The 14,597-nt window shown below is 44.2% G+C and overlaps 1 protein-coding gene across 1 annotated transcript in view; it reads left to right on the plus strand.

Annotated features, from left to right (window-relative positions):
- The window catches only part of tmc5 (transmembrane channel like 5), a 256,340-nt gene that overhangs the window by 114,179 nt on the left and 127,564 nt on the right, over positions 1–14,597 (plus strand). Inside the window, exons 5-10 of the mRNA XM_078240932.1 lie at positions 516–632; positions 825–927; positions 4,362–4,452; positions 8,818–9,066; positions 10,549–10,700; positions 12,670–12,814. Coding sequence (XP_078097058.1) covers positions 516–632; positions 825–927; positions 4,362–4,452; positions 8,818–9,066; positions 10,549–10,700; positions 12,670–12,814 — 857 coding nt within the window. The remainder of the gene's footprint in view (positions 1–515; positions 633–824; positions 928–4,361; positions 4,453–8,817; positions 9,067–10,548; positions 10,701–12,669; positions 12,815–14,597) is intronic.

Here is a 14,597-nt window from a genome sequence, read left to right on the forward strand (position 1 = left end):
GTAAGTCCATTCAAAAGTCTGATGGCAGCAGGGAAGAAGCTGTTTTTGAGTTGGTTGGTACGTGACCTCAGACTTTTGTATCTTTTTCCCGACAGAAAAAGGTGAAAGAGAGAATGTCCGGGGTGCGTGGGGTCCTTAATTATGCCGGCTGCTTTGCCGAGGCAGCAGAAAGTGTAGACAGAGTCAATGGATGGGAGGTTGGTTTGCATGATGTAGTATGAATCATAGAATATGTACAATGCAGAAGGAGGCCATTCGGCCCATCAAGCCTGCACTGACAACAATCCTACATCCGGACCCCATCCTGGTGATGGTAAACGGACAAATCATTGTGACGATAAGCTGATTCGGTCTATTTACAGATTCTAAATCACGTTGAACAGCGGAAGGTTGTCCAGATCAGCGGTGAACCTTATCTCGAACACATCAGGAACATGAATTCTTGCCAGAGTTAAAAATAAATGAAACAATTTGATTGAAACATCTTTTCTGAACATGATGTTTTCTTTAATCAGCTGCAGCAAAAAGGCGTAAGAAGCTTGGTGTTACATTGCGGTTAGCATCCTTGGCCGGAATAAGTTTATCTCAGTATTCCATTCCAGAAACTGAAATCAGTGAAGAGGAAAAAGAAGGTCTGTAAATATTTATAGTTTTGTGTCAACTTTATAAAGATCCCAAATTTATAGCATGTTGCTCAACACCATCTGGATAATCACTGAATATCACTGAATAAAAATTAAACTGTGGTCATGAACACTCAACTTGGTGAAAGGAAAGAAATAACAAGTTTTCTATGATCTAAGTTTTATTTGAATCTGTTACAGATAAACTGCAACTAATCAGTGAGCTTGCAAAATTATCGCCCAGTGAAAGGATGAAGGTGATCCAGCAGTTGACAATGAGCATTGATGAGAAACGAGAGATCAGGTGCACAATTTACTTCGCAATGTCAACTTTCAATATTCTAATTGAACAAACTCCAGTTACAAATGGATGTTTTCTGTGAAGATAAAGAGGAAATATGATAGTTCATTTCCATCTATTTGTTTCTCTCCTGGGATTAGAAGGGCCTCCGCCCAAACAATATCTGTATTCAAATGCTGCCACCCCTGTTTAGATAGCATTGTCTGTACAATGATGAATTGGGGTGGCATTGCATTGTATTCTTACAGTGAAGGATATATCACTTAATGTATCCTCCTTTAAGATGTCTTGTGATCCGGGGAGGCTATGGTGTTTGACTTTTCTGCTCCAGTGCAGTATGTAAGAGCTCCTCACTCTGTCGTGTAACTTTTGCTAACAATATGGTCGCCACTGTTTTCTTAGTTTCAACATACAGAAAAAGTTTAATTCATCTTAGAATCTTCTGGGGGATGCCAAGCAAGGTTATAGAGTCATAGAGGTTTACAGCATGGAAAAGGCCCTTTGGCCCAACTTGTCCATGCCACCCCTTTTTTTAAACCCCTAAGCTTGTCCCAATTGCCTGCATTTGGCCCATATCCCTCAATACCCATCATATCCATGTAACTGTCTGAATGCTTTTTAAAAGACAAAATTGTACCCGCCTCTACTACTACCTCTGGCAGCTTGTTCCAGACACTCACCACCCTCTGTGTGAAAAAATTGTCCCTCTGGACCCTTTTGTATCTCTCCCTTCTCACCTTAAACCTATGTCCTCTAGTTTTAGACTCCCCTACCTTTGGGAAAAGATATTGACTATCTAGCTGATCTATGCCCCTCATTATTTTATAGAACTCTATAAATCACTCCTCAGCCTCCTGCGCTCCAGAGAAAAAAGAGAAAAAAGGTTGTGTGATATTCCCCACACTATTCCCAATCTATCTGGCTGCGTCTATTCAGCTCATCAACAATCAGCCAGTCCAGTCCCACGGCAGAAACCCGTGACCCTCAGTAGAGGTCATGCTTGACTCAAGGGACGACACGGTAGCACAGTGGTTAGCACTGCTGCTTCACAACTCCAGGGACCTGGGTTCGATTCCCGGCTCGGGTCACTGTCTGTGTGGAGTTTGCACATTCTCCTCGTGTCTGCGTGGGTTTCCTCCGGGTGCTCCGGTTTCCTCCCACAGTCCAAAGATGTGCGAGTGAGGTTGATTGGCCGTGCTAAAAATTGTCCCTTAGTGTCCTGAGATGCGTAGGTTAGAGGGATTAGTGGCTAAATCTGTTGGGATATGAGGGTAGGGCCTGGGTGGGATTGTGGTCGGTGCAGACTCGATGGGCCGAATGGCCTCTTTCTGCACTGTAGGGTTTCTATGATTTCTATGATTTCTATGACCAATGATAAGGGCTGACTCTGAGCTTTGTGTCACTTTACCTTTCCCAGCGTTACGGTAACATTGCCTCTGGGGAAGTCCTGCCCCATGTCCCCAAAGATATTTCAATGCTGAATCGCCTGTTCAGCCACATGGAGACGCACGGCAGAAACTCAAGGTCTTGAGTAGACCTCATCCTCAAATCGGGAGACAGCCACCACTGGCAAACCTGGTCTGCGTTCCTGCAAACATAATCTATTTTTATCGAGAGTGAGGTTGTGATACTCATGATGCCGCCCCCCCCCCCCACCCCCCCTCCCCCCCCCCACCCCCCCTCCCCCCCCCACCCCCCCTCCCCCCAAACCGTGCTTTTAAAATTTCACCCAGCAGATCTGGTTTTGTGCCTGGAATTGTGTTCTCCTTCAAGAACCTGCCTCCTGTGCATCTTATTTACCACTTAGTCTTCAGCGTCATATAGCGCCTCAGGCAAACAAATTAGGCTGACATTTCAGTGCCGTAATCCGATGAGGCATTAAACTGAGACACCTTCTGCCCTCTCAGCTGGGGAGGAACTGTGAAACTTGGTGGCCTCCATTAGGGTTTAAAGATGTGGTGGGCCTTCCTTGACGGGCACTCCATGACTGCAGTAATAGCTATTCTCTAGCCAATCTACTACAGCACTCCATGACCAATCATCCGCCACTAATTTCTGGTATCTGATTATCGAGCCATTCTTTCCCCAACTTTACTTAGCAATCTTCAAGGACACTCTGCCATTTGTAGCCTCTCTCTCTGGAGCCTCAGCGATGGCCACCACCACTAGCAGCAGTTGCTGAGCTGCTGGCCCTCTGATTGGGTGAGCAGATCTTGGGAGGTGGCCTGCTGTCTTTAATTGGACAGTGGCCTCTTAATCAGCCGTCCTGGGTCATGCCACCCACCAATGAGGGGTGTCTCCTGCCTTCTATCTGGCGGTGGTGAGACTCACCAGTAAGAACAAGAACAAAGAACAAACAAAATTACAGCACAGGAACAGGCCCTTCGGCCCTCCAAGCCTGCACCGACCATGCTGCCCGACTGAACTAAAACCCCCTACCCTTCCGGGGACCATATCCCTCTATTCCCATCCTATTCAGGTATTTGTCATGACGCCCCTTAAAACTCACGATCGTACCTGCTTCCACTACCTCCCCCGGCAGCGAGTTCCAGGCACCCACCACCCTCTGTATAAAAAACTTGCCTCGTACATCTCTTTTAAACCTTGCCCCTCACATCTTAAACCTGTGCCCCCTAGTAATTGACTCTTCCACCCTGGGAAAAGCACCAAGGTTCAGACCCGGGTCTGGTAGAATCTGTCGAGAACAACGTTAACATTTCAGCGTGATAACATTTCACCAGGAAAGTTCTGATGGAAGTTTATCAACCTGAAATGTTTATTTCTCTCTCAGCAGATGCTCATAGAAAAGGTAAATGTTCTGTGCATTATTCACGTCAGACAAAAGCAGCTGATTAAGGCTCCATTAATTGAAAGCAGAGAAGAGCGAGATTAGAACAGATGTCAGCAAAATGTCTCCAAACAAGGAAACATTCGAATTGATGGCGGCACGGCGGCACAGTGGTTAGCATTGCTGCCTCACAGCGCTAGGGACCCAGGTTCAATTCCAGCCTTGTGTCACTGTCTGTGTGGAGTTTGCACGTTCTCCCTGTGTCTGCATGGGTTTCCTCCGGGTGCTCCGGTTTCCTCCCACACTCCAAAGATATGTGGGTTAGGTTGATTGGCCATGCTAAATTGACCCTAATTTCAGGGATATTAGCAGGCTAAATATGTGGTGTTACGGAGATAGGGTGGGATAGTTGTTGGTGCAGGCTTGATGGCCAAATGGTTTCCTTCTGTACTGTAGGGATTCTATGAATGTACAAGAACCTAGGAATGGCTTGATGATGATGACAGATTCTGTCACGGTTTTCTGTCCAGCTATGAATTCCAAATGTGGAAATGTGAACAATTAACAATAATGCAATGGCAGCAAGTATTATAAAATATCTATTACATAACTGCAATGTAAATTTTACATTTCCACCGTCTCTTACCAGGGATCAGGTTCAGCAGACGTTTGGACCACATTCAACAGAAACAGAAGTTCAAATACATACATGCACCCAGCTGCTGTATAAAGCATTCTTTGTAAGTTTGAACGGGACATATTCATAAACAGAGGCGTTGTAGCGCCAGGAACACTACAGTAATGATTTGAAAAGGGCATTGAGCAGGACACAGAGGGACGGAGATTGGAGCTTCACTGTATTTGTCCCCATTTCCCCCGCTGTCTAATTTCCAACCAGAAGTGACAGGTGTTGTTCAAAGTCTCTACTCAGAGATGCACAGCAATAATATGCAGATGATAGAATATCTGACCTAACGTATGAAACACTGACAGCCGACTAACACTCGATGCCAGGGATATTAAATATTATTGGGATCCACACCGGATGCTGAAGTCAAAGCTCGGATACCGAGCGATTCCTTGCTTGAGAGAATTTATTGACTTGGTTCAGAGTTAACACTCCTCACCCACCCCCAGTGTCCCAGCTGTCCCCTGCTTATGTGTTCAATTACCCATCATCCCCTCATTTATTGATGTAATTGACATTGACAAACCTTAACAAAGTATTTGTCAAAACATTAATTTGAAGAACAGCACGGCAGCTAATTAAAAACCGAGCCAGTTTCTATAAATGATAGCACGGTTCAAGGTTTGAGAACAGATCTGTTTTCTATCCTGGCCACAGAATCTCCTGGAAAAGCTTCTCTTCCCACTTCCACAGCAATACCTCACACGGACCTGTCCTTTCTCCTATTTCTCAGCCACACGTTTCCCATCAGTGAAATCATCCCAAACACAACAACAGTTTTCAAAATTAAACTGGTGACACCCGACCCTTCCCTACCCTCCCCCACCCACCGTCTTTACCCCACCCAACCCTCCCCCACACACCCTCCCTCACCCAACCCTCCCCCACCGACCCTCCCCCACACACCCTCCCCCACCCCACCCACCCTCCCCCACCCACCTGACCCCATCCACCCGACCCCATCCACCCTCCCCCACCCACTCTACCTACCCACCCTCCCCTACCTCACCCACCCTACCCCACTCACCTTCCCCCCCACCCTCCCCCACGCATCCTACCCCACTGACCCTACCTCACCCACCCTACCCCACTGACCCACCCACCCTACCCACCCACCCTACCCCACCCACCCTACCCCACTGACCCTACCTCACCCACCCTACCTCACCACCACTTCCCTTGATCATCTGTAAATTAACAAAGCGCTAGTCTGGCATCCAGTATTGGATGGACAGAAAGTTTCTCTAATTAAATATTGGGAAGGCTGTAGCCATTATCTTCCATCCCTCCCACAACTTCCATTCTCTAGTTATCCACTCAAATTCTCTCCTTATCAATGGTCTGATTGTTCACAATCTGTGTCATATCGAAACTGAGATGAACTTCTGACCAAACATTCAGACCATATCTCAATTAACATCGAACCATAGAAACTAGGAGCAGGAGTAGGCCATTCAGCCCTTTGAGCCTGTGGTGCTATTCACCATGATCATGGTTGATCCTCTATCTCAATGCCAGACTCCTGCGCTCTCGCCATTCCCCGGACACCTTTAGTGTCTAGAAATCTCTCTATTTCCTTATAAATACAGTCAGTGACTTGGCCTCCACAGCCTTCTGTGATAGAGAATTCCACAGGCTCACAAAACTTCTCTTCATCTCTGTCCTAAATGGCCTGTCCCGTATCCGGAGACTTTGACCCCTTGTTCTAGACCCTCCAGCCAGAGGAAACAACATCCCTGCATCCGGTCTGTCCAGGCCTGACAGAATTTTCAAACGTGATGCTACTGTTTAAAAAAGGAAATAGATAAAAGGCGGGTAACTATAAGCTGGTTCGCTTAACTTCTGTAGTGAGGAAAATGCTTGAATCTATTATCAAGGAAGAAATAGCGAGACATCTGGATATAAATTGTCCCATTGGTAAGACGCAGCATGGGTTCATGAAGGGAAGGTCATGTTTGACTAATTTGGTGGAATTCTTTGAGAACATTACATGTGCAGTGGACAATGGGGAACCTGTGGATGTGGCGTATCTGGATTTCCAGAAGGCATTTGACAAGGTGCCGCACCAAAGACTGCTGCATAAGACAAAGATGCACGGTGTTATGGGTAATGTATTAGCATGGATAGAGGATTGGTTAACTGACAGAAAGCAAAGAGTGGGGGTTAATGGATGTTTTTCTGGTTGGCGATCAGTGACTAGTGGTGTGCCTCAGGGATCAGTGTTGGGACCGCAATTGTTTACGATTTACATAGATGATTTGGAGTTGGGGACCAAGTGTAGTGTGTCAAAATTCGCAAATGACACTAAGGTGAGTGGCAGAGCAAAGTGTGCAGAGGATGCTGAAAGTCTGCAAAGGGATATAGATAATCTAAGCGAGGGTCTGGCAGATGGAGTACAATGTTGGTAAATGTGAGGTTATCCATTTTGGTAGGAATAACAGCAAAATGGACTATTATTTAAATGGTAAAAACTTGCAGCATGCTGCTGTGCAGAGGGACCTGGGTGTCCTTGTGCAAGAATCACAAGGAGTTGGTTTGCAGGTGCAGCAGGTAATTAAGAAGGCAAATGGAACTTTGTCCTTCATTGCTAGAGGGATGAAGTTTAAAAACAGCGAGGTTATGTTGCAGCTGTATAAGGTGCTGGTGAGGCCAAAGAACATAGAACAAAGAACAGTACAGCACAGGAAACAGGCCCTTCGGTCCTCCAAGCCTTCATATAAGATTATGAAGGGAAGAGATAAGATTGAAGCAGGGAAGTTGTTTCCACTGGCGGGTGAAACCAGAACTAGGGGGTATCCCCTCAAAATAAGGGGGAGCACATTTAGGACTGAGTTGAGGAGGAACTTCTTCACACAAAGGGTTGTGAATCTGTGGAATTCCCTGCCCAGTGCAGCAGTTGAGGCTACCTCATTGAATGTTTTTAAAGCAAGGATAGATACATTTTTGAACAGGAAAGGAATTAAGGGTTATGGTGAGTGGGCGGGTAAGTGGAGCTGAGTCCATGAAAAGATCAGCCATGATCTTATTGAATGGCGGAGCAGGCTCGAGGGGCCAGATGGCCTACTCCTGCTCCTAGTTCTTATGTTCTTATGTTAATTTAATATGTTACAATCATATTAACATGATTGTAATATGGTAAGGCCACACTTGGAATACTGAGTATTTACACCATGTCTTTTAAATTCCAGTGAATACAGGCCCAATCAATCCAATCTCTCCTCATATGACAATCCTGCTATTCCAGGAATCAGTCTGGTGAACCTTCACTGCACTCCCTCTCCTTTCTTAGATATAGAGACTGAAACTACACACAATACTTCTGGTGTGGTCTCTCCAAGGCCCTGTACAGCTGCAGGAAGATATCCTTACTCCTGTCCCCTTGAAATGAAGGCCAAATACCATTTGCCTTCCTCACTGCCTGCTGTCCCTGTTTTGCCACATCTCAGCTCATTTGTTGCTGAAACCCTCATCCAAGCCTGTTACCTCTCAATTTGACTATTCCAACACAATTCCAGCTGCTTCTCTCATTCCCTCTGCTGTGCTACTTGAGGATGCTGCCATCACCTTACCATAAAGGATCTCATCAGAAAATCCCATACAATTACAAACCAAAACAATTCAAACAGCTCAAATATCTGGAAGGAATAGAGAAATGCAAATTGGGAGAAAGATGTGATTGCAATGGACATCTTACAATGTTGGGTTATGAAAATACTCGGAAATGGAGGTGTGTTCATAGAGTCATCGCAGTTTACAGCAAGGAAACAAGCCCTTCGGCCCAACTTGTCCATGCCGCCCTTTTGTTTTTACCCCTAAGCTAATTCCAATTGCCTGCATTTGGCCCATATCCCTCTATACCCATTTTACCCATGTAACTGTCTAAACGCTTTTTAAAAGACAAAATTGTATCCACCTCTACTACTACCTCTGGCAGCTTGTTCCAGACACTCACCACCCTCTGTGTGAAAAAATGGACCCTCTGGACTCTTTTGTATCTCTCCCCTATCATCTTAATCCTATGCCCTCTAGTTTTAGACTCCCATCTCTTTGGGAATAGATATTGACTATCTAGCTGATCTATGCCCCTCATTATTTTATAGACCTCTATGAGATCACCCCTCAGCCTCCTACGCTCCAGAGAAAAAAGTCCCAGTGTATCCAGCCTCTCCTTATAACTCAAACCATCAAGTCCCTGTAGCATCCGAGTAAATCTTTTCTGCACTCTTTCTAATTTAATAATATCTTTTCTACAATCTGGTGACCAGAACTGTACACAGGATTCCAAGTGTCTTGTACAACTTCAACAAGACGTCCCAATTCCTGCATTCAGTGTTACAAGATAAATGAGGAGATTCAATGTAGGCTAATCAATGTCATCAGTAACCATTAATGTATTTCTTTATCTTGTTCATTTTAGTTTCTTCGTCGCTTTCGTGAGAATCTGCTAATATGTTTCCAGTCAATTCATCCCTGGACAAGATCCCTAAAAATCATTGGCAGCAAGTTTGGGACAAGTGTGCTTTCCTATTTCACTTTCCTCAAGTGGCTCCTTATGTTCAACCTCTTCTCCTTCTTGATCAACTTCAGCTTCATTACCATCCCCCAGTTCTTCGATATGGGAGAAAACAATATCACATTCACAGGCTTGGAGCTACTCACAGGTTCAGTAAGTATCCTTAAACTGAGGCATTCCAGTAACCTTCAAATTAAAACAATAATTAACTCATAGAAATATCTTAGCAAACTCACGGTATTTTTATGTCACTTCCACTGGCCAATTTCAAATAGTTACCGACAGTCATGTTTGAAGTTTTAATTGTCATCCAAAAACAAGTTGATAAAGAACAAAACTATTTTGTGAGTAATAACTGCTAAAGATGGGATTATGTGTATACCTCAAGATGTAAAAAAATGTTAAAAGGATCTTGCAGGTGGTGGTATTCCCATGTACCTGCTGCCCTTCCTTTTCTAGATGGAAAAGGTCGTGGGCTTGGAGTGTCTAAGGATCTTTGGTGAATTGCTGCAGTGCATCTTGTAGATAGTACACACTGCTGCTACTGAGCGTCGGTGGTGAAGGGAGTGGATGTTTGTGGATGTGGTGCCAATCAAGCAGCTGCTTTGTCCTGGATGGTGTCAAGCTTCTGAGTATTGTTGTTGTGGTGATAATGTCACTGGGCTAGTAGGCCCAGGCTAATACTCTGGAACATGGGTTTAAATCCCAACATTGCAGCTGGTGGGACTTAGTTCAATTTAAAAATCTGGAATTGAAAGTTCAGGTGGAATTTTCCAGCCCTTGGTGCCAACATGATCTTCCAGTCCCACTAATAGCGACCCTCCAGTGGCCGGTTCCCTGGCAGTGGAAGGTGCAGGGCACACTAAACGCCATAGTCATCGGCCAGACCAGAATATCCTGCTGTCGGCCAATGGCGAACTATCTTTGCTGCCAGAGAACACACTGCGAGGGTGGGAGGAAACCCTTGCCAATGTCTAAGTAATGATAGCCAAGAAACTATTGTGGATTGTCACAAAAATCCATCTGGTTCACTAATGTCCTTTCAGGAAAGAAACTGTTGAAAAAAGGATCTGTAGAAGGTCGGATAAACCTGAAATATTTCTCGCTGCCAGACTTGCTGAGTTTATCCAGCATTTTCTCTTTGTATTTCAGATGTCCTGAATCCACAATATTCTGCTTTTTATTACGAAAATATTGTCAAATTGTTTTCTAAGTTTCTGTACTTTTCGATTCTGCATTTTAGTGGCACAGTGGCACAGTGGTTAGCGCCGCTGCCTCACAGCGCCAAGGACCCGAGTTCAATTCCAGCCTCGGGTCACTGCCTGTGCAGAGTTTGCATATTCTCGCCGTGTCTACGTGAGTTTCCTCCAGGTGCTCCGGTTTCCTCTCTCAGTCCAAAGATGTAGATTGATTGGTCATACTAAATTGCCCCTTAGTGTCTGGGATGTGCAAGTTGGGGGAATTAGTGGGGTAAATACATAAGGTTACAGGGATGGATGGGGGTGGACCTCGGAAAGACGCTCTTTTAGAGAGTCAGTGCAAACTCATTGGGCCGAATGGCCTCCTTCTGCACTATAGGGAATCTATGATTATTTGATTGTGCCAAAGTAAATATATATATCTTTTCTCTTGCAGGGTTATTTTTCAAAAACTATTTTTTACTACGGGTTTTATTCAAATACTAGCATTCAAGCAAGCCCCACTGTGGAACAGTACAATATGCAGCTGGCTTACTTCCTCACTATTGGACTTTACATGCTGAGTTGCTTTCTGTATTTGGTTTACAGGTAATTGGACATAATCCTTTCAGCTTATAAACTATTAGATAGAACAGAGTTTATATTTACCTCCCTTACTGCCATTAGCAAACAGGAAAGTGTACCCCAACATCTTGTAAAACACGGTTCACTGACTTGATCATTCAAAGTTACCTGGATGACTAGTTGCCAGTTATTTAATGAACAATTAATTAATTTCAGATAATTACTGTAATTATATAATTCTGTGCATATGACGAGCAGGGCAATGTGACATGAAAAACAAAACTTTAATCCAATTATCTTCCTGACTTTTCTCATAATGATTTCAATACATATTCTTCATTATTCTGATCAAGTTTCTCTCTCCTTCACATGTGTACGACTAAGATGCTGCCACATTAAAAAAATTTGAACTAGTCTTCAGTATAAAATCTCTCTAAATCATCTGCGAAGATGTTTTAAGGACAGTTTTCTGTACAGCACAATGAGTTGGAGTGCTGACATTTATGCAAGTTTCCATTTCCTACATTGTCTCTGCTGGAATGAAACTTGGATATGGTATCTAACTGGCATGAATTCAGGGGCTCTGGCTGTGAACAAAGCACAGTCAGGAGTCTAACAACACCAGGTTAAAGTCCAACAGGTTTACCTCCCTTAAAAGGAGGAATCAACCTGTTGGACTTTAACCTGGTGTTGTTAGACTCCTTACTGTGTTTACCCCAGTCCAACGCCGGCATCTCCACATTGTGAACAAAGCAAGCAAGCTGGTCTGTTACTGCTGGAAAGGAATTGTGCACATGCTCAGATTATGCAGTGAGTTACCAGTTCACTATACTGGCAAAATCTAGTTTCATTTGACCACTATATACTTTTTGCAATGAAATGGGTGGCACGTTGGCACAGTGGTTAGCTCTGCTGCCTCACTGGCCTTGGGTGACTGTGTGGAGTTTGCACGTTCTCACCATGTCTGCGTGGGTTTCCTCTCACACTCCAAAGGTTAGGTTAGGTTGATTGGCCATGTTGAATTGGCCCTTAGAGCGGGCTTTTACCGGCATGTCCGCCCGAGGTTTGTACAACCCCACCCGAGGCCAATGAAGAATGCCGTTCTCCGAGCCTCACCCGCCCCCGGAATCGGAGCAGGCGTCACCGGTCAAATTCCGGCCTTAATGTCAGGGAAGGGATTAGCAGGGTAAATTTGTGGTGCTACAGGAATAGGGCCTGGGTGGGATTGTGGTCGCTGCAGACTCGATGGGCCGAATGGCCTCCTTCTGCACTGTAGGATTCTATGAAATCAAAAACCCATTTCTTCAAGAAAGTGACTGATTTTTTTACAGGTAAAGGACAGAAGGGATCTTCCCTATTCTTAACCGAACAAAGATCTTTCGTCTGTTCTGAGTCTATGGGGGGAATTTTCCCATTCCGCCCGCCACGGGAATTGGAGCGGGCGCGGGGCGGACCAATAAAAGGTCTGTTGACCTCAGGCAGGATTTTCCGGTTTCGGGGTGGGCGAGGCAGGAAAACCCCACCCATTTAAAATAAATGGAAGAAATATTGGATTTGTTCACTAGCTTAAAATTGATCAACCATTACCTTTTTCAAATACTGACTACCTTCAACATATTCTGTATTTGTTTCTGATTTCAAACACTTTGAATATTCTTTAAACCTTTAAATGTATTTGATATTAATTCGGGGTTGTACAGCTCCACGTACAGTACAGGTGGGATTTTCCAGCCACGCTCAACGCAAAACCGGAAAATCCCACCTGAGGTCAACCTTTCCACGGTCCGCCCCTCGCCCACTCCAATTCCCGCGGCGAGCGGGGACGGTAACATTGTTCTATTGCAAATGCTCCATTAATAAACGCTGACATCCATTCTCCAGCTAATAAATACAAAACCATCCACAAAAGGTGAAATAAAGAAAAGGCTGTCTTTATGAGGCTGGTTAATAATGTTGTGGGCTGCGTGTCTCATTCATTGTTTTTCTGCTTCAGCATGGCAAAGTCATTCAATGAAAGCATTATTGCAGTTGGGATTTTTTCTGGTGATGCGGCCAAGCTCCTGTGTTCATGGGACTTCAACATAACGAATGAGAAAGCGGTGGAACTGAAAAGAAGGAACCTGAGCACACAGTTAAAGGTATCCGATGTCTCATACACAGCAGCACATTGTTAATTCCTAATGCTTAACCTGATGTAACATTCAGCTTCTTACGCATGGGAATTAAGCTGAATCCATTATAAACATGTTTCAATATATATTAAAAAGCATGAAATGTTATCCCATTTTAAAAAATATCTATAGTTCAGCCTCAAATAAATCAAAAAATCCTTTTATAGAGTCATACAGGTTTACAGCATGGAAACAGGCCCTTCGGCCCAACTTGTCCATGCCACCCTTTTGTTTTAAACCGCTAAGCTAGTCCCAATTTCCTGCATTTGGCCCATATCCCTCTATACCCATCGTACCCATGTAACTGTCTAAATGCTTTTTAAAAGATAAAATTGTACCCGCCTCTACTACTACCTCTGGTAGCTTGTTCCAGACACTCACGACCCTCTGTCTGAAAAAATTGCCCCTCTGGACTCTTTTGTATCTCTCCCCTCTCACCTTAAACCTATGGCTTCTAGTTTTAGACTCCCCTACCTTTGGGAAAAGATATTGACTATCTAGCTGATCTATGCCCCTCATTATTTTATAGACCTCTATAACATCACCTTTCAGCCTCCTACGCTCCTGAGAAAAAAGTCCCAGTTTATCCAACCTCTCCTTATAACTCAATCCATCAAGTCCTGGTAACATCCTAGTAACGATACATTTTTAACGATACATTTCTACTCAGCTGTGGTGGTTTAAATTTAGTTGCTGATAACACGTTTATCGACAGCACGGTGGCACAGTGGTTAGCACTGCTGCCTCACAGCACCAGGGACCCAAGTTCAATTCCGGCCTTGGGTGACTGTCTATGTGGAGTTTGCACGTTCTCCCTGTGTCTGTGTGGGTTTTCTCTGGGTGCTCCGGTTTCCTCTCACAGTCCAAGGATGTGCAGGTTAGGTGGATTGGCCATGCAAAATTGTCCCTTAGTGTCCCAACTTGTGTAGGTTATGTGGATTAATGGGATAAATACATGGTGTTACAGCAATAGGGCCTGGGTAAGATGGTCTGTTGGAGAGTCGGGGCAGACTCGATGGGCCAAATGGCCTCCTCCTGCACTGTTGGGATTCTATTTCTTCTGAACTAGTTTGATGAACAGGATAAAAACAGCACAGACAAGTGAAGAGGCATTCATTAGAGCACATTTCTCCATCATGCTGCCAACATCATTATATACCTCTTCCTTGATGCTTTTGCATATCTGTAACTAAAACGCTGAAAAATAAATATTTTTATTAAGAGCTGAGGCGGTTTCAGGCCTATCCACACTCAACAACCTGCTCTGAAAGCTCTGCTGATGTTTTGACACTATGACAAATTATATCACAGCTGAGACAGTCCACAACACTCGAAAACAACAAGCAACACACAATATGAAACAACACACCAGATTCTCAAAAGAATGTCAATTCCGCCTATCTCCTAATGTTATCAGATGATCTTTTCAAAAGGTTCAGGATCCCGATCCATACCTTCTGTCCTTTGTACCAACTTTCAGAGAAATCCGTCCATTAGTTTTTGATTTTGTTTACAGCCTAACAGAGATGGAGACAACCTCTGCTCACCTTGAGTGATGGAGATAATTAACATGTTACAATTATATCAAGTTCAACTACCAATCATTTTGGACAGAGTACCCAAGGCCTTCCTGCATCAGTCACCTATCAGAATGGTTTCCCTATTTTATAGTTCCTCTCAAACCACTAGATTTTAGAAAGATTTGAATTACCAGTGGCTGATTGAAAGGATCACACAACAAGATTTCAAG

This window comes from Mustelus asterias, chromosome 23 (assembly GCF_964213995.1).
Source record: "Mustelus asterias chromosome 23, sMusAst1.hap1.1, whole genome shotgun sequence".
Classification (NCBI taxonomy): Eukaryota; Metazoa; Chordata; class Chondrichthyes; order Carcharhiniformes; family Triakidae; genus Mustelus; species Mustelus asterias.